Genomic DNA, 20,310 nt, shown 5'->3' with positions numbered 1-20,310 from the left:
AATATTTTAAAAGAGAATTAAGTTTTATTTAAATTTATATAAATAAAATATAAATCTATTCAACCTTATTTTATAATATTCTATAAAATAAAGATAAAACATATTTATTTCACTTTATCCCATCCTATTCATTTATAGAAAACGTGCTCCGCCTGCTTCCCAAGATATTCTCTCCCGGTTCCTTTCTACCCCAACAACTTGTACCCAAATTTTTCTTTTCCTTTTTTTTCTTCTTTATAACCATAATACTTAAAAGCCGTTTATTAAATACTTATTATGTAACTGTTTACGGGATAAATTTTCTCATCGGATGAACATGAGAAGGGTCATAAGTCTTACCGTGTAAGAGCGATAAAAATGATGGAGAGTCTTACCTGGTAAGTGAGGATGGTGATTCTTACCTAGGTAAACACTTACCATTAAATTGTTGCACTCGATATGTTTTGATGTACTAATATCTTATGCATCAAAATAAATCATAATGTTGACTCCTATCGATAAACATTTATCAGGTAAGCAATTAGGTAAACAGCCCATTAATTACATTTTTTTGTCCCCTTTTCATGATTGTTTTTTTTACTTTTGGTCCTCAAAATTTGTAAACAACATTGATGGTAAATTTCGGAGCCCAAAATGGCACCTCAAGTTAATGTCATTAGTTTCGCTTTCAGTAATTCATCACGTGATCCTCACATGAGGGGCAGTTTAGTCTTTTTGCCTCTAATTTTATTTTCCTTTATTAAAATTATGACATTTGTTCACCATTGTCAGTATGTGATTCGTTCGGTGGGTCTCCAAGGTCGACGACATTTATCAGATATATCTTTAAAGAAAATCCAACATTCTTTTTCTCAATTAACCTTATTTCACTTGCAAAACCTTTTCTTTCATCCTCTAGCATTTTCTGAAGATTAGAAATTTGCTTTGTAAGCTTCAAGCTTTTTCTTCTCAAAATCTTTTGTTTCATTTTCAACTTTACTTCTTTCTAATACAACAACGTTCTCAAAATCAGATACTTGCTTAGAGAGCTTGACCATGGTCAGCTCAAAAGATTTAATTCTGCAGTCAAAAGATTTTCTTTCAGAATCAAAACTGTTTTTCTCATCTGCAAAACATATATTTTTTTCCTGAAAATCCTTCTCACTTTTATATATCTTTTTCTTTAGACTCAAAATACTTTTATCTAAAATACTCTTCTCATCAATCAAAGATGTTTCTGAATCTGATGTTTTCTTTTCAAAAACTTTTTTAGAAACAGAAAAGTTTCTTTCAGCTCAAGATCCTCTTTCTCCAAAATATTCTTGCTCTCTTCCAACTCTTTTATTTTATTTCCAGCGTTGATATCATCTAGAAGATACGACTTCTCCAATAACATTTTACAAATGACCTGCATATTGTTTGTCTGTCTTGACTCAAACCTGCAAGCGTGTCATTCAATTTAAAGTTCTGCTTTCTCAAGTCATAAATCGGATAAGTTATAGTTACCTGATTAAAATAATCGTTAATCAAAATGATTATCAGAAGATTTGAAAAACCCAAAATGAACAGCGTCCCCTGTTGCAACTTAGCACGGGGGTCCCACAACTTTAAAATTTATATCGCAAAAGCCTTTTAAATTGTTGTCGCACAAACTTGAAATGAATATCGCAGATGGCATGTGAGATGTACTAATATGTCGCAGCTTTGATGTGCGATATATTACTTTGTCGCACCCTACCTGTGTGATAAACTCATATGTTGCATAACACACTAAATGAACAGTTGCTATGTCGCACCTATATCATGCGATAACCAGATGTGTTGCACAAAGCTATAAACTCATCATCAATTATATCGCAACCTTCACTTGTCGCATGAAGCTTCTGCGATATAACCAGATATCCCAGCCTTTAGCGTGCAATGAAATCCAACCCTGATGTGTGACATATACACAAAAACACGCAATAAACTCCTTAAACTCAGCAAGAACCAGTCTGATCAAGATCTGTTTTACAAAACTCAACCAAACTTGTTAAAGATCAGGATTAATACACAAAATGTGATTACAAACAACCTTAGTGAAGAATAAACACTAAAACTGAATCAAAATAGCCCAATTTGATCAAAATCATCAAGATTTTAAAAACAACTTGTGTTTTTGAAAAACCTCAAATTCTTCAAAATAACCGATCAAATCATGAAATTGATGAACAAAACCAATTCAAAATGAATTCTAATATGAAAAAGGACCTAAATGATCAAGAAATCACATCAAAAACACCAAAATTCATAGATTTGAAACTTACAGACCACCACTTTTGAAGAACTTCAAATTTCTTCAATCTTTGCTTCAAATCTTTTTCAAATCAAATGGTTTATGCTCTGATACCAATTGATAATCTCAGAGTTTGATCAAGTAACAAAGAATTCAAACAATATTATTAATATTCAATATTCAAATCTTTCTCTCTACAATATTTATCTCTCTACAATCTCTAATATGATATAACAATGAAATAATTGCTTCAAAATTAAGCATGTAAACACTAATTAATCCTTTTAAAATGTTGACTTTTGACTTTTAGCTTTGACCCTTTCATTTTTTAACGATTGTCTTCACGGACGATGACCTCAGATACTAAATATTAAGTCTAACAGATGATCACAGAAGATGGCGATCAGGATGGTGTAAGTAGAGGAGTAAAAGGTTAATAAATGTTGTAAAAGATCAAAAAGAATAGGTAAAGTGTTGCATTTGCCTCTCACATGAGAGGCACATGATACACTTAACACAGTGTCTCTTAACGACGTTAAGAGAATGAATTCATTTAGGCTTTGAAACACTAAAAATGGATCACTAATACATTTCGTGAATTTTAACAATCAAAACCAAAAAACAATCATAAAAAAGGGTCAGGATTGTAGATCTCTAAAAAGTGATAATATTTCATTTCTTTACCATTTTTTTATTCTACATTTATTCACATAATTGATGTTTATTCCATGTAATTCAATTAAAAAAAATTGTATTTTATAACAAAAAACAAAAATTAAGGAGTCGTTTACTAAACACTTACCCGATAAGCGCTTACAACTAAAATTTAACACTATCATTTACTTTACTTATCGGATAAGATTTTAGTCCGCCAAAACAGTATCGTATGCAACAACTTACCCGGCAAACGCTTACCATAGTAAGAGTCGTCGCCCTCACTTACGAGTAAGACTCTTTGTCCTTGTCTCGCTCTAATCTGGTAAGATTATTGGTCCTTACCATATTCATCCGATAAGGTAATGTGACTTGGTGTTCACTTACCCTAATAAGTATTTGATAAACGACCTCTAAGTTATTTTTTACAAACTAACTGATATTACCATTACAATAAGACATCTACATTTTTTATTTGTCCGATTATATTAAAAAAAACAATTGTTTTAATAATAACATTATATAAATGCTTAATTCTAAACTCGGTTTCGGACTCAACAAATATTAAATTTACTATTCACTCAGTTTTATAAATGTTATAAGCATAATTTTCAAAAACATAAAAAAAAAAAAAAAAAAAAACTCTCGTATATATGCATTTAAACAACCTAACACTTAGAGTATCTACAAATAAAGATTTTGAGCCAATATTTTGCTATAATAGTTTTTTCAAAACTATCTTTAAAATGGAGAAAATAGGAGAGAGAAAGGTTTCTTCTCCAAATATGGAGAACAACCCCCAATAATGATTAACCATCGATAGGAAACTTTGAAAATAAAAAAATATTTAATAGATGAATAAAATATTTTAATATTATAATCAATGTTGTATTTTTCAAAATGAAGAATCTGTTATAAATGAATGTAAGTTTTTGTTTTTGGAGATTTTGACATTTGGATCTCCATTTCAGAGAAATTTGTTTACAACATAATCAGTACAAATAAAGATAATATTGATTTTTTGCATTGTAATTTTGTAATCTATACTATATTATAAATTATTTGACAAAAATTCTTAAAAACTACTTTTTATGCATGAAGTACTGTTTATTGATGCATATTACTTAAAATTCAAGATTACAAGTAAACAGTGCATATATACAACTTATTAAAACTTCATGTTTGAATTCGTGTAACTAACTGTAGATAAACATAATCATATATAGAATAAACATTTTATTTTAAATATAAAAAATTTAAAATATAATTAAGATATCATTGAATTCTAACAAAATACTTAATTATCATTTTTATGAAAAAATATATTATTAAACCAAAAATAAAAAAAAATTAAAGAAATACGGAAAAAAGGAAAAATTTTAAATAGTGAGTTTGGTACTAATATCAATATATTTTTTTTTCATTTTCGTATGATATTTTCATATTTATATTTTATTCAAAATTTAAAAACATTATTCCTTTCTCAAATCACATAAACCGTATTATAACATCGATTGAGATAAAAAACGAAACATCAAAATCGAGATGTATCTCGCTGCATTGTGCGAGTACTATTTTAGTATTTATTAATAACTAAACATTTTATTAAATTTCGTCATAGATTTGGATATACGTTTTAAAAATAATTAGAATGATATTTCTGCAATGCATCGAGATATATCTCTATTTCAATATTTCGTTTTATTTTTTTGGTCTCTGTCGATATTATAATATGGATTTATGTAGTTTTGAGCAAGCAATAATGTTTTCTTTTAAATATAAATTTGAAGATATCATAAAATTTAAAAAAATATATAAAAGTTCTCATTTTTTGTGTAATTTCTTTAATTTAATTTTTTTTATTATAATTTAATTTAGTTTTAATGACAGAAGTAATTTGTTTTTTGGTTTCATAATATAATTTTAAGAATGATAATAACTAAGTATTCTGTTAGAACTCAACAATTATCCTAATTATATTTTACATATATTTAAAATGAAATTTTTATTATGTATTTGATTATATTTATCTATAGTTAGTTACACGAATTCAAATACGAAACTTAATAAGTTGTACTTATGCACAATTTACTTGTAATCTTGAATTTTAAGTAATATGCATCAATAAATAGTACTTCATGTATAAAAGTTGATTTTTAAAAGTTATTGTCAAATTCTGTATAACTTTCAATAGCTATATAATTATTATCAAATTGATATCAATTGTAACACAGAGACGAAGCAATTTTCGTAATTTTATCTGTTATTTTATAAATCATCAGAATTTGTTACCCATTAAACAATATTAAAAACAATTATTATAATAATCAGAATTTGCAATGCATTTTATTGCAATTAGATATTTGTTGCTAAAGGTACTCGCGCAATGCAACGAGATATATCTCGATTTTAATATTTTATTTTATTCCGTCTCTGTAGATGTTATAATACGGATTTTATATGGTTTTGAGAAAGAGATAATGTTCTTATTTTTGAATAAAATATAAATTTAAAGATATCATAGAATTTCGAAAATAAATATATCAATATTAATATCAAATTAACTATTTAAAAGTTCTGATTTTTTGTGTAATTATCTTTAATTTAATTTAGATAATAATGAAGTAATTTATTTTTTATTTCATAATATAATTTTTTATAAGGATATTAATTAAGTATTCTGTTAAAAACTCAATGATTATCCTTGTTCTATTTTAGATTTTTTATATTTAAAATGAAATGTTTATCTTGTATGTGACTGTGTTTATCTACGGTTAGTTACACGAATTCAAACATGAAACTTTAATATAATGTACTTATATACAGTTTATTTGTAAACTTGAATTTTAAGTAATATGCATCAACAAATAGTACTTCATGCATAAAAAATTGGTTTTTAAAAATTTTTGTCAAATGTTTTATAATATAGTATAAATTACATAATCATTACTTAAAAAATTTAAAATTATATTTATTTTGAGTTTAGAAATTTAAATTTGAAGTTGTGATCAAAAATCATTTTTGGTTGCAAATGGGCCAACAGACCAAAAAATGAGGCAAAATCAGAAGGCCCAAGATAAGATAAAAGAAGCATTTTTTGAAATTGGATTCAGAGTTTCCCAACAATTTGATGATAAAAATAGTTTTTAAAAGTTTTTGTCAAATGTTTTATAATATATGAGGTGTTTGGGATTGCTTATAAAAATAATTTATTGACTTCTTTCTGTGTGGCACCGGTAATAAACACTTTTGAGTGTTTGAATAAACAACTTATACCGGTGCCCAACCGGTAATAATGACTTTTTGAAGAAGTTAAACCTTTCTGACTTGTAATAAGTTGACAAGTGCTTTTGTAGAAAAGCATAAGTTATTTCAAATAAACAATCTCAAACACCCCCATAGTATCCTACTTATTGCATGGTATCCTAGTTATTGTGAAATTGGATTCAGAGTTTCCCAGCAATCTAAGCAATTAACAGTTATAGATAAAAGAAGAAGATAAGAATTAACATGAAAACTTCAAAATTGGAGATAAACCCATGGGTCTTCTGTAAGAATATCCACCATGTGAAAAATTATTACAATCACACAGTTCTAAAACAATAAGATTTAACTCACATTTTTTTACTCTCTAAAACATGAGAACAAGAAAGAAAGAGTAAAAATACTTAAAGTGTATTTTATTGGGACGATTTGAAACATATGCCTTGGACCCCTTTTTATAGGCTCGGAGTCCCTTTCACCTTTTATTGCTCTACCGATGTGGGACAAGCCTTTACAACTTTTCTTTTCTTTTAGCCAAAAAATTCTCAATACTACTGTCCAACCATCCTCGAAAAATTTATTGATTTTATCTTCTTTTTTATTTTGACTAAATTTTTTTTTTTTGAAACATGTAAGTTAAGCTTAAATTACATGGATTTTGGTTTACTTAATGGAATCTGGTGAAATTTGAATTCATTAAAAAAATTGACTTTGAAGGAATTTGAATGAAATTTGACTATATGTTCGGTTGGCAGGAATTGAGTGGCCGGTGAGGTTGGGGGTAATGAGCATGCTGAGGGTGCGGTGGTGATGTTGGTTAAATTGGATGCAAATGGTATATTATTTTCGTTTTTAAAACCAAATTATAAAATTTATTATATTTGCTGCGAAATGAAATTCAAATCTTTCACTTACACAATGGATTGTCAAACCCCTCAACCGTGGAACAATCAATTCAATTTCATGAATTAAACATCATTATGGAATTTGGTCAAAGGAATTATTCGTTCTAATTCCATCAAATTCCACAAAACTAAAAGCCCCTAAGGGTGCATTTGGTTCAGAAATTTAGTGAAATTGGAATCTATCAAAACAATTTGACTTTGAAGGAAATGAAATAAAATTTGATGGAATTTGACTACGTATTTGGTTGGTGGAATTAGAATAAAACTTCTCCAAGGAATTTAAAGGAAGTTTAAAGATTCCATCCATTTCAAGAAGAGAACCAAACAAATGAATTGGAATTATTTGGTCAAAAAGAATTGACCATTCCAATTGCATTGAAATCTCATGGATCCCATGAACCAGACAACACTAATAAGACGTTTGGCTTGTAGAATGGAATTTGGTGGAACTAGAATTCACCGAAGGAATTTGACTTTGAATGAATTGAAATGTAATTTGACCACATGTTTGGTTGATAAGAATTGGAATGGAATCTCCATCTTTGTTTGGGGGGAGGTGGGTGGAATGGTAGTTATAACGATGACAATAGTAACATGGTGATATGTAGAGTGGGGGTGGTAGGTATTACGACAACTGTAGTGGTATGGTGGTCAATAGGGTGGACGAAGGTGGTAGTTGTGATGACGATACTGGTGGCATGGTGGTCGGATGACGAGGGATGGGTTGTGCCGTCATAGGATGGGGCGGGTGGATGGGTGTCACAACAATAGTGACATGATGGTCAGTAGTGGGTTAGGGGTTAGGATAGGGGTGGGTGGCGATTGTGACAACGACAATAGTGGTGTGGAGAGAGATTAGGGGTAGGTTGTGGCACTGATAGTGATAGCATGGCCATGGTAGGGCAGAGGGTGGGCAGTGTTGGTTAAATTGGATGCAAAAGGATGTAATACAATTGTTTCCACTTATGCCCATGAATAATGAATTCATTACTTAATGGAATTTAAGGGAGTTTGAAGGATTCCCATCCATTTTAAACATTTATGATTCTAGTATAAGTTTATACACTACAAAGACATAATTAATGCATAAATGACGATTATTGATCATCGTATTTTCATGATTTTTCAATTGCATTCGTCTATAAAGAAGAATTGTCAATAACTACACTATTAGATATAACAATTTGTGGTACTATGGCATAATTAGTCCATATGATTTATGTAAATCACTTCATCGCATTGCCTAATCAAATTTCATGTCATTCGATCTATAATCATAGTCGGGATTAGGATTTGAAGTGAAGGTGAGACTAATGTAATTGTATATGACATCAATACACGACCAACATTATGTATTGATGAAATGATCACATTAAAATACATACAAGAACGAAACATTGAATATAAACCATGAATTTACATTTGTGCTAAATTTGGAAAGTTAATACTGTAGCCAACAAAAATTATTTAACAAACAAAACTAACTGAAGATTTTTGAATGCTTGACAAAGTTTCTAAGTAAAAACAATTCATAGCATTCAAATATCAGTCATATACGGTAGGGGTGGTTATGGGTTGGGTTGATCGGGTTGAAGGCATTTGAACAACCCAACCTAATGCTTGCAGTTTGAAAAATCTTAACTCAACCCAACCCAAACCAAAGTGCAATCCAACCCAACCCAAATCGTACGGGTTGGTCGGGTTGATACTTTGGTACATTAAAAATATTCTTCTAACCTTCAGTATGTTATACCTCTACTCATAATTTATTTTTCATCATCAACTATTTGATACAACTTATCCATACTTCTTACGTACATCACATTCAGTTAATTTTCTCAATTTACATATATGTGTTCATAGTTACTGAACATATATACGAATGAGTTGTATAGAGATTGAAAATATACACGTATATGAAGAGCGTACATGATAGTGTAATTGTCTAATGCATATATTAATAGAAATTCAACAATCATATTAAATCCAAGAAATAAAAGGATTCTGAGTTTATCGGGTTGAGTTGAGTTCAAATAATAGTAATCCAATATCAACCCAATACATACGGTTTGAAAATTTTACAAGACGATTAGACATCGGGTTACTTTAAGTTGAGTTATTTCGTGGTGAGTTGGGTTGGTCGGATTTTTGAACACCATAATATATGACATATGCTGCTAGTAGATGTAGAAAATGAAACGTTTAGATATATGAGCATACATTTTTTAAGTAAAATATGTGCATACGTGTAATTAATTTGTTTATGATTTAAAAAGTCCAAAGACTATATATGTTAAATCCTTAGTGTTAAGGGTTTGATTAAAGTTAGAAAATCACTGGTTCTTACGGAGTTTAGTCTTTTTATATTTTCATTAGAAAACTTGATAACTCTTTTTTGCTTACTTGACTCTTTGTTTTCTCTTAAATAGTAAATATATATATATATATATATATATATATATCATTTTCTTGTCTTTGGGCATTGTCTACTTGTAGCCTACAAAGATAAAAGTTGTATTCGATCTCATCTGCGTTTTCAATGTATCTCTGATATTTAATCTACATATGGTTTTAGATTAGATTTGAAACATTCTCACATGTATATCTGATATTTATTTAGTTATCTCACAGATTTAGATTTAGATTTAAATTTCAATTTTGAATTGCACCACGAGACTCTTGGAAAGGAAACATCAAAGTACAAGAACCATAAACTAAAACGCGATATAGAGGGGTATGTATTTGTAGTTTGTATTATATGCATAATAACTTGTAATCCCAACCATAAGGGTGGTGCTCGATTGGTTTGAGTTTGGACTCTAAGGTAGTGTTTGGTACGCAGACTGGACTGGACTGGACTGGACTGGACGGGACTGGACTGGACTAATTGTCTGTCTCATGTTTGGTACGACTAGGACAAGACATGACAAAACTTTTAAAATGACCATATTACCCCTAAATTCTGTAGGGTTTACCACTAGGGCATGCTTATGCTTATCTGATCATTCCAGACATATGTATTAGTTAAAAATTGAGTTGCATTAGAACCAATAGCAACTTATGACAGGAATGTTGTACCAAGAAATGAAGACAAGAAGCTTATGCTTATGTTTCATCTACCCAAATTGAGTTGCATTAGAACCAAATTTATCTTGTGACATTTCATTATAACAAAAACATCATAATAACATCACCCCAGTTTGCAGAGGAGGCGATAAACAAAGAAACGAATGTAGAGGAGGCGATAAACAAAAACAAAGCAAAATCGTGCGCAGCAAAAAAACGAGAGGGAGAAATCAAGAAATCATACCGATTGCAGAGGAGGCGATGGAGGCCGGTGGAAGAAGCCGATGTGGAAGAGGCGATGTGAAGAGGCTGTGGAAGAGACAATGACGAAGAGACGATGTGAAGAGGCAGACGATGATGGAAGAGACGAGGTGAAGGAGCTGTGCTAATTAGGTTTTCCAATTTGAAACAAGGGTAATATAGTCAAATCATATTTAGTTCCATGTTGTTCCACCTTTTTTGGTGGAACAAAAACCATCAAGTTTTGTCCCATGAAATTTAAAAATAGTCCCATCTTGTCCCATGTATTTTTTGTCCATGGCATGCCAAACATGAGACTATTTTTTTTTTGTCCCGTTCCGTCCCATTTAGTCTGCATACCAAACGCACCCTAAAGGTCAAAAGTGTCTGGAAGTCCCATGTTCGAATCCAAAAATAAATAAAAATCTCCTTGTAGCCATGGAGGTTGAAATGCAGTGACTCCAAGCTAGATTATAAAAAACTTTTTACTTCTAGTCCCCAGTAAATTTTCGAAAAGGACCCCGCAACCCTAAACATCAATAAAAAAACGAAAAAAGTCTCTTTAAATCAACAAAAAAAAAATCAAAAAGTTCTTTTGAAATCAATCAAAAAAAAATCATTCAAAATCCACGAAAACACTAAAACAAACCCTCCAAACGGGGTAATCAGGCTAAAAAAAGGCTGAACGACTTTGGCGGCCTTTAAGTCTACCTTAAAGATGCTCTTACTAGGTAAAAATCTTGAATCTACCACTGTTGTAGTTGTAATTTTTTTAATGAGTTTGTTATCTAAACAAATCAACGTCCCTGTAGTTGTATTAAGGATCCAACTAGTTGTAATAATGCAACCATTGAATTTTCAAATAAAAAAATATTTTTAAAAAAGGACAAAACATGTAATTTAGTCTGTTATTTGTAATTTACTCGTTGAGAAAAGATAAATCTCAATCGTCATATAAGATAATCCTATATATCATAGCAATCTACTTTCATAAATTTCTTTATTATAGTATTGTATTTTCAGTTTTTCTTATTATAGCAATGTACTTTCAAACTATTTTCTATTAGGACATTGTACTTAGAAAAATTTACCCATTATAGCATTGGGTAACCTTTTGATTTAAATTTACCTATTATACTAGGTTTTCATGCCACCTCATTATCCACGTAGGCTGTCCACATGTACTATAGTGATGTGACTTTCTTACTACATCATTGTACTTTTAAAATTATTTTAGTATAACATATATTAGTTCTTATTAAACACTGTATTTTTAATTTTAATATTTAGATATTTTACATGTTATTTAATAAATGTATTAAATGAATTAAAAAAATTCTAAATAATTCATTAATATATCAATATCAATAGAACTAGTATAACACAACTTATCTCGCTAACATTTTTAAAAAAATATGTGTTTTTTGAAAAAAAAGGAAAATAAGAATTGTTCTTTTTTTACCAAAAATTTTTATCTTTTAAAAATATATTATATTTGTTCAAAAACTTTTTACTTGGCGTATAAATACATTAAATTAATTAGAATTTTTTGAATTATTTATTAATATAACAATATTAAAAATTGTAGATAACAATTTATTTCGTTAATATTTTAAAGAGAACTTTAAAATATATGTATTTATTTGAACAACATAAAATAGAAAAAGTTACATTTTTTACAAACAAAATATATCTCGAAAATAATGTTTCATATTTATTTAATAAATATTTTACTCTAAGAATATTTAATTTGAATGCAACTTAATAAGAAAAAAAAAATTAAATATATTTTTTTAGATCGTAACAATGAAAAATGAAAATCACTAATAATAATTTGAAATAGGTTTTTATTTTAATTTTAGTTAAGTCATCAAAATGATGTGGCATTCGCATCACCTCATTAAAGCCACACAAGCAAAAGAGTCAAATGGTTAACCGGTTTAAAAGGTAACAGGTTATCCATTGCTGTTATGGATATATTTTTTAAAGTACAATGCCTTAATAAAAAATAATTTGAAAGTATATTGCTGTAATAAAGAAAAACAAAAGTAGAATGCTATAATAAGAAATTTGATGAAAGTAGCTTGATATTTCATGCATTTAATCCAAAGATAAACATAGAAACAAAAACTCACACACACCATAACCCATAAACAAAAACCCTAGTTCATTTCGTATCTACAGACTACAACCATTGTTTCGAAAGCAAAATCGTGAACTCTAACTCGTAAACAAAACATGGTGTGCGAGATCTTATCAAGGAGTCTTGAGGAGAGATCAACTGGTTTGGGACCGCCACGTACGATGGTAAGAGGTGAGGTTCGAATTGGGGGGGGGGGGGTCACATCACAGGGCTGGTGGTTTATCGAAGATGGAAGTGTCACCAGGGGAGGTTGCGAGTCTTGATGAGAGGGGCACGGAGATAAGCGGGATGCCAGAGATGAAGAGGCACGTTTTATTTGATTGCGGTTCTCAAGCTTTTTTAATTCTATACATGCGTGTCTGAGTGTGTGTGTATGTGTGTATATATATATATGTATATTTAAAGAGATATTATTTATAAATCTTAAATTTTTTTAGTTTTCAAAACATATGAAAGAAAATAAAAGACCAAGATACCCCTAAATTAACATGACTATACTATTAACTTTAACGATTGTTAACAAGAGAAACTGACTCTAGTCAATTTTGCATACGTTGGGGCAAATTTGTAATATATGAAGATTAATCAATTTGTTTGTGTTTTTAAAATCAGCTTTTAGTATATTTGAAATCTGATTCGATCAATCTTTTTTTTATATTAAGAGTGGTTGTTTTTTTCTTCAAATAGGAGCTTTCAAGCCCTTACCTACATCTGAAATTTTAAGCGGTAGAAAAATCCCTTAATTCCTTAATCCGTCTCTCTCTCTTCATTCAAAAACCCATTGCTGCTTCGATCTCACAGCTCCAGATCTCACAATCTCGATCTCTCAAGCTCAAGATGGTCATTTCCAGATCCTTAGGGTATCGATCTCTACTACTCTAGATTCAAGCTTTAAATGTAAAAACAAACAGTCTGACTAATTCAGATTTCAGCACCATCTCTTATAAATTAAAAGTGAAATCAGACTTCAAACTTCAACGTTCCTTAAAAAACAAACGTCGCGATATTTTTCTTTTTAATTTTACATCTATATTGTTATATTTTGTGTTTAATGGTCTCATAATGTATGTGTGTGAAAGTGTTATCATATAAAAAAATAATTAATGACACTTACAATACGTTTAACACAACAAATTAAATTAAGAAAACAAACTCAATATATTGAAATTTTAGAATGTACCAAAAGCAATAAACAAATATCTTCTACATATTGTTAATAAGTAGGAAAGTGATTTTGAATCGAAGAGGCTGTTTGGCAATTGTTGAATGGTTTGGTGTAGAATGATTAAGTTGTCAGAATGATTAAGTTATCAGAATGATTAAGAGGCTCTCATGATATAGTATAAAATGAAATATAATTGTTTGGTAATTGTGTACAATAAAATTAAGGCTCTTAATGGTTAAGGAAGATACAAGATACAAAATCATTCAGAGGGTTTAAGAACCATCAAGAGACAGACTTTTTTTTTTGTCAAACAAGATTCACCTCTTAACGATTCAGATGTTGCCTCTTAATAGAACTATTAAGAAGTAAACAAACAATCCCTCGGTCTTAATTGAAAAACAATGTTAAAACCACTTTAAAGAAAAAATAGCATTAAACTTGTTTTAATTTAATACAAAATTCAATATTCGATGAAGAAATGTTGGAACACATGGATATGTCCCAATTCTGATCAAGATGTTTTTCAGGGCCAACACCCTCTAATCATGTACATCACACATTCAGCCACCGTGATATGGTTTGCTTTTCCGTATCACGGACTATGTTCCTCAACCTCTAATCCAACCAAATATCTAATTATTTTTTCTATGTATAATTCACGGTAAAAATTCATTCGAACTAGAACTAGCACCAGTTTGTCTACCTTTAAGTTCCGCCGCGGATGGAAATTCTCCGGCGGAAATTCTCGGAAACTCGCCGCACTTCCGGCATCTTGTGATCACCAATATCTCTCTACACGACGGACACGAAGAGTGAGAACCGAGCCACATATCAATACATCCGACGTGAAATCTGTGTCCACACTGGGGCAAAACACGGATCTCGTCTCCATCTGCGTACTCGGCCAAGCAGATCGCGCAGTCATCGTCCGATAGCTTTCCTCCTTTTTCACAGCAACCGGAGTCTTCCTTAGCAGAATCATATGTGAACTTAGGGAGAGCTTCAATGAATTTCTTCTTGATTCCTTTATTTGCCGATGTCTGACCGGAAATCCGACTGCCGTTGGCGGTAGAACCGCGGCGAAGCCATGCGCATCGAGCTACCATAATAAGGCCTACAACACAAATAAGAGCGCAGAGTAGAGCAGCGAGTATGACTACGAAATCAGACTCCACAGAGACTGCCTCCGGTGGTTCCGCCACTGCCGAACCGGTGGAGGAGGAGTTTACTAGGGTGGATAAGAATCTGGAGGAGCGAGTCATGATTCATTCAACTGCTTGTTGATTGTTGGTGTGTGAAACTGAAAAAGAGTGTGTGTGTGTGTGTGAGAGAGAGAGAGAGAGAGAGAGAGGGGATAAGTTGGAAGGTAATGAAACGGGGCATGATATATATATGATATATGTGGAGTGATTTTGGAGCTCAGCTGGAGTCGCACATGTGGCTCGGGAACTAACAAAAGGGATTGTTGTTTTATTGCTCTTTTCTTTCTCCTAATAATTTTTGCAATAATTCTTTATTATTTTAAAACATATTTCGATTGTTTTAAAATAAATGTTTACGATGAAAAATACATATAATTATAAAAATATAATTATTATATTTTTTAGTTTATAAAAATATAAAAATAATTAATAGAAACTTTCTTCATTTTATTGTTAAGGGTAAAATAGAAAAATAGACATATCTATACTATATTATAAAGTATTTGACAAAAAATTTTAAAAAATATTTTGTATGCATATTACTTAAATTTAAGATTACAAGTAAATTGTGGATAAGTATAACTTATAAAAGCTACATATTTGAATTCATATAACTAACTGCAGATAAGCATAATCAAATATTGGATAAACATCTTATTTCAAATATAAAAAATATAAAATATAATTAAAATAATCATTGAGTTATAACAAAATATTTTAATTATTATCTTTACAAAAAATTATATTATTAAACCTAAATTAAATTTATTTGTTACTAAACCTAAATTAAATTATAATTAAAAAATTAAATTAAGAAAATTACACCAAAACACAAAACTTTTAAAAAGGTTAATTTGATACTGATATCAATATTTTTTTTTTCAAAATTTTATAATATTTCAAATTTATATTTTATTCAAAAATAAAAACACTATCGTTTTTCTAAAACCACATAAAACCGTATTATATCGACATAAAAAGGAATAAAATGAAATACTAACAAAACTCTCAAAAAACCATTTTTTATGCATGAAGTACTGTATATAGATGCATATTACATAAAATTCAAGATTACAAGTAAATTATGCATAAGTACAACTTATTAAAGATTCATGTTTGAATTCGTGTAGCTAACTGCGGATAAACATAATCAAATAGAGGATAAACATTTCATTTTAAAATATAAAAAATAAAAAATCTAAAATATAATTAGGATAATYATYGAGTTCTAACAKAATACTTAATTATTATATTTATAAAATGTTATATTATAAACCAAAAATAAATTATTTCATTATTAAATTTAAATTAAATTATAATAAAAAAAAGAAATTACATAAAAAAATAGAACTTTTAAATAGTTGATTTATATTAACATTAATATAGTTTTTTTCAAAGTTTTATGATATCTTCAAATTTAAAATCATTATTGTTTTCTTAAAAACACATAAAATCGTATTATAACATCGACAGAGACAAATAATAAAATAGAACATTAAAATCAAGATGTGTCTCGCTGCATTGCACGAGTACTCTTCTAATATATTTTAAAGTATTCATTTATTTTGTAATAAATAATATATATTTATTTTAGAACGGATGAAATATTTTATTTTTCAGTAAATTACATCTTTTATGAGGGGGTGTTTGGGATTGTTTATAAAAAACAATTTATTGACTTATTTCGGGGTGATACCGGTAATAAACACTTTTGAGTGTTTATATAAACAACTTATATCCGTGTCAAACCGTTAATAATAAGTTTTTGAATAAGTTAAATTATTCTAACTTATAATAAGTTGATAAACAATTTTGTAGAAAAACATAAGTTGTTTCAAATAAGCAATCTCAAACACCTATGGTTAGCATTTTTAAACTTCCTTGTTCCATTTTTGAAAATGCAAGAGAACATGTCCCTTGTTCTTGGGTTTTTTTAACGAGTTACATCTTTGGGTTACATTATTAACGAGTTGGGTCATTGTAGTTGTAATTTCATACTATTTTTGTCTTAAAATAAGTATCTACATTTCTATTTATTTTTGTCCGAAAATAAATGTTCAATTTCGAAAATATATAACTAAATTCTCAAATAATGGTGAAGTCGTTAGTTGACCAACTAAAGAGAGTATTAACTATATATGTCTAAAACTATGTCCTCACTATTGGTAAAGTGCACCACATCATATTCTTTAGGTCAAAGTCAACTAATAAATGTTTTTTCATTAACCTTTTTTCCCAAAATTTATGTGCTATAAATTTATGTTTTATAACTTTTTTCAACATTGTTTTCTAATTTTGTTTTTCTAAATTTATGTTTTATAATAATTTTTTGTCAAATAACTATTTTTAAATTAATTCAAATAATTATAAAATTATTTTTAATTTTTATAATTGTATTGTTAACGTTTTAATTAATTCATAATCTATATATATATTTTTCTAAAAATAAATATTCAAACCTACAAAGATAAAATAATTTAATATAAAAAAAATCATCAAAATAAGTTAATTGATAAATTTCTGTTGATAGTCAACTGAATTCTCACATATTAATAAATCAACCAACTAAAATTTCCCATATTTTCAAATTAATAAAAAAAAAATTTAATGCAAGAAATAAGCAACCAACTAAAATGTCAAATATTTTGTATTAATTCACCAACCAAAATTTAATTTCAAACATCAATGTATTTATATCAAACCAATTACTGCATTTGAATCCTCAAAATAGGAATAGTGGATTACAATACATTGTTACAAAAAATGGTATCAACAAAATATGAATTATGATTGAAAATTAACAGTTTTTTGAACCAGTTTTACGAACTTAACCATCAACTTTAAACTGCAGAAGTAGTTGAGTTTTAACATCTGTAATTAGTGTATCTCCAATATTATTAATTGTCCTATGTAAACATATGCAAATGTGCAATGAAAGTGTGATTATATCTGTTTAATATACCCTCCTCAACAATAGTTGGTACACCTACCTCAAAACTTACTTGTGACCTCTGCAAAATAAACATACGTGAGGTCAAACGTACCTGGAGGTCTCAGGTTCAAATCCAAGAATGAATACAAAACCCTTTGTAACCACAGAGGTTCAAATCTGCAAAGCAGGTGATAGTCCTGGGATTAGTCGACTCGCATAACGGGTTGGATATCCAGGTTAATCAAAAAAATAAACGTACTTTTAGTTACAATCATTTGATGCATACATATTCAAGAACCGTGTTAATCCTAATTACTATAATATCTTTATTATAGTATCTAGTGAACTCGTACCTCATGAACACCTTCCTCTTGTTTTGCTTCCAATTACCAAACCTTCCACTTGTGTATTGTTTTTTCTTGGTATACCAACTTGATTTTTGCCCGAATCGATGCATCTTTCTTTTAATTTTCATAACTATTAGAATTTAGATATGACAACTACGTTGGGGATATCGAGGATCGCAATCCCCCATCCCCGCTTTCCAATCCCCATCCTCATCCGCATCGGGGAATAAGATTTCATCTCCACGACCTCATTCCCATCGAGGAACGGGATCTCCATCGGGAATCGGAGATTTTTCCCCGTCTATACAATTTAATTTCTTACGTAATATTTTTATATATATTATATATGTATATGAATGTCAATTTTATGTTTAAACGACATATAATGCTAAAATATTGATCAACCAAATTTTAATTGTTGCATTGTTGCATTTGTACAAGGGGAACATAAATATATCAATTACAATACTTAATACCTAAAGTTTTATATTATCAGGTGGTTATATCAAATATAAATTTGCCATGAAAAACCGAATCAATAATGTAATTTCTTACAAGTTTTCATCATAGAAGATTGATTATATTTATAGATTATATATACTCACTCGGTTTCTCAATAAATTATTATACTTAGTATATATATATACACACACACACACATAAATATATATAACTAAGACTCGGGGTCGGGGATGAATATCACCATCTCCGGTTTATAAATTCGGGATTCCCAACCCCGGTTAACTTGGGGATTCGCCGATAAAAACGGGGTTGGGTATCGGGTTCCACGTCGGATGCAGGGGTTTTTTGGCCATCCCTAATAGAATCATGTCCCACCTTCAAACAATTTCCACAAGTCGTCTTCCTTCCTGATTTGGCTACAGCTACATGGCCCTATGCATTTCTCCTACTTGCATCTTTCTTTCCGCGATTATAGCTGTATAGTACATGCACATGGATTTTAGGACAACTGTGTGATAGAACTCTATAATTGGCCAATGTTTGAGATCATTCAAAACGTTGATCTTGTGATTATAAATGTTGGTGGAATTTATCGTCGAAAAGAAGAGAGACACAAACTTAGTTGGGTCCAGGTGAATGAAGTATATCACTGCCAACTCATGCACGTGCATCTTTTGGAATGAGTGTCGACAACAAAACCATCTAGTCCTTGTCTTACTTCAAAATGATTCTCACTGTTGAGAGTAACATGCCAAAACGTACAAAAATGATATTAGCAAACTATAATGTAATATTTATGAAACAAATGGCCATATATCCACGGATTAGATATCCAGGTTAATAAAAAAAAAGGGAAAATTGCACCAAAATGGAACCAACTTTCACCTGATTTCTATTTTGGGGAACCAACTTTCACCTGATTTCTATTTTGGGGAACCAACTTTCAAAATCGTCATTTTGGGGAACCAACTTTCACCTGATTCCTATTTTGGGAAACCAACTTTCACCTGATTTCTATTTTGGGGAACTAACTTTCAAAATCGTCATTTTGGGGAACAAACTTGCACCTGATTCCTATCTTGGGGAACCAACTTTCAAAATAATTATAAAAAAATAACTAAAATTTATTTTTATTTTTTTCAAAAATTAATGCAATAAAATCTATTTTTCATTTCAAATATCGTTTTTTTAATTCAGATATCAAATTGAAGATTTTTTTCGAAAAAATTCAAATTACCACGATAAAAGTTGTTTTTTTGTTAATGCAATAAAAAATCAATTTAATAGAAAAAATTAATGGATGCAATAAAAAATAAATATTAAATATCACATTCAAGATTTTTATATCTAACCAATCTGTGTTAATATTAAAGTTTAAATCAAATTTGGCAAATCCAACCAAAACTTTGATAGAGACCCTTAAACTACCTGTTACATGTTCAACAGATCAACCAGACCCTTAAATAAACAAAAGTTTGATAGAGACTCTTAAATGACGATTTTAAAAGTTGGTTCCCCAAAATAGGAATCAGGTGAAAGTTGGTTCCATTTTGGTGTAATTTTCCCATTTTTCTATAAATATTTTGCAAGTTGGTTCCCCAAAATAAGAATCAGGTGCAAGTTGGTTCCCTAAAATGACGATTTTGAAAGTTGGTTCCCCAAAATAGGAATCAGGT

The 20,310-nt window shown here is 29.6% G+C and overlaps 1 protein-coding gene across 1 annotated transcript; it reads right to left on the bottom strand.

The window, feature by feature from the left end:
- Positions 1 to 14,136: 14,136 nt before the first annotated feature.
- On the bottom strand, positions 14,137 to 15,012 carry LOC112515590 (RING-H2 finger protein ATL80-like). Its single transcript, XM_025122486.1, has one exon. The coding sequence runs from the start codon at positions 14,951 to 14,953 to the stop codon at positions 14,348 to 14,350; it is 606 nt and encodes a 201-aa protein (XP_024978254.1). The 5' UTR covers positions 14,954 to 15,012; the 3' UTR covers positions 14,137 to 14,347.
- Between the last annotated feature and the right edge of the window lie 5,298 nt (positions 15,013 to 20,310).

This window comes from Cynara cardunculus (genome assembly GCF_001531365.2).
Source record: "Cynara cardunculus var. scolymus isolate 2C chromosome LG 7, CcrdV1, whole genome shotgun sequence".
NCBI classification, from domain to species: domain Eukaryota; kingdom Viridiplantae; phylum Streptophyta; class Magnoliopsida; order Asterales; family Asteraceae; genus Cynara; species Cynara cardunculus.
Note: the sequence above shows the minus strand (reverse complement) of the source record. Positions and strands in the feature narration are given on the sequence as shown.

Coding starts and splice junctions, on each gene's coding strand:
- LOC112515590 (XM_025122486.1), bottom strand. CDS start 14,953: ATGACTCGCTCCTCCAGATTCTTATCCACCCTAGTAAACTCCTCCTCC.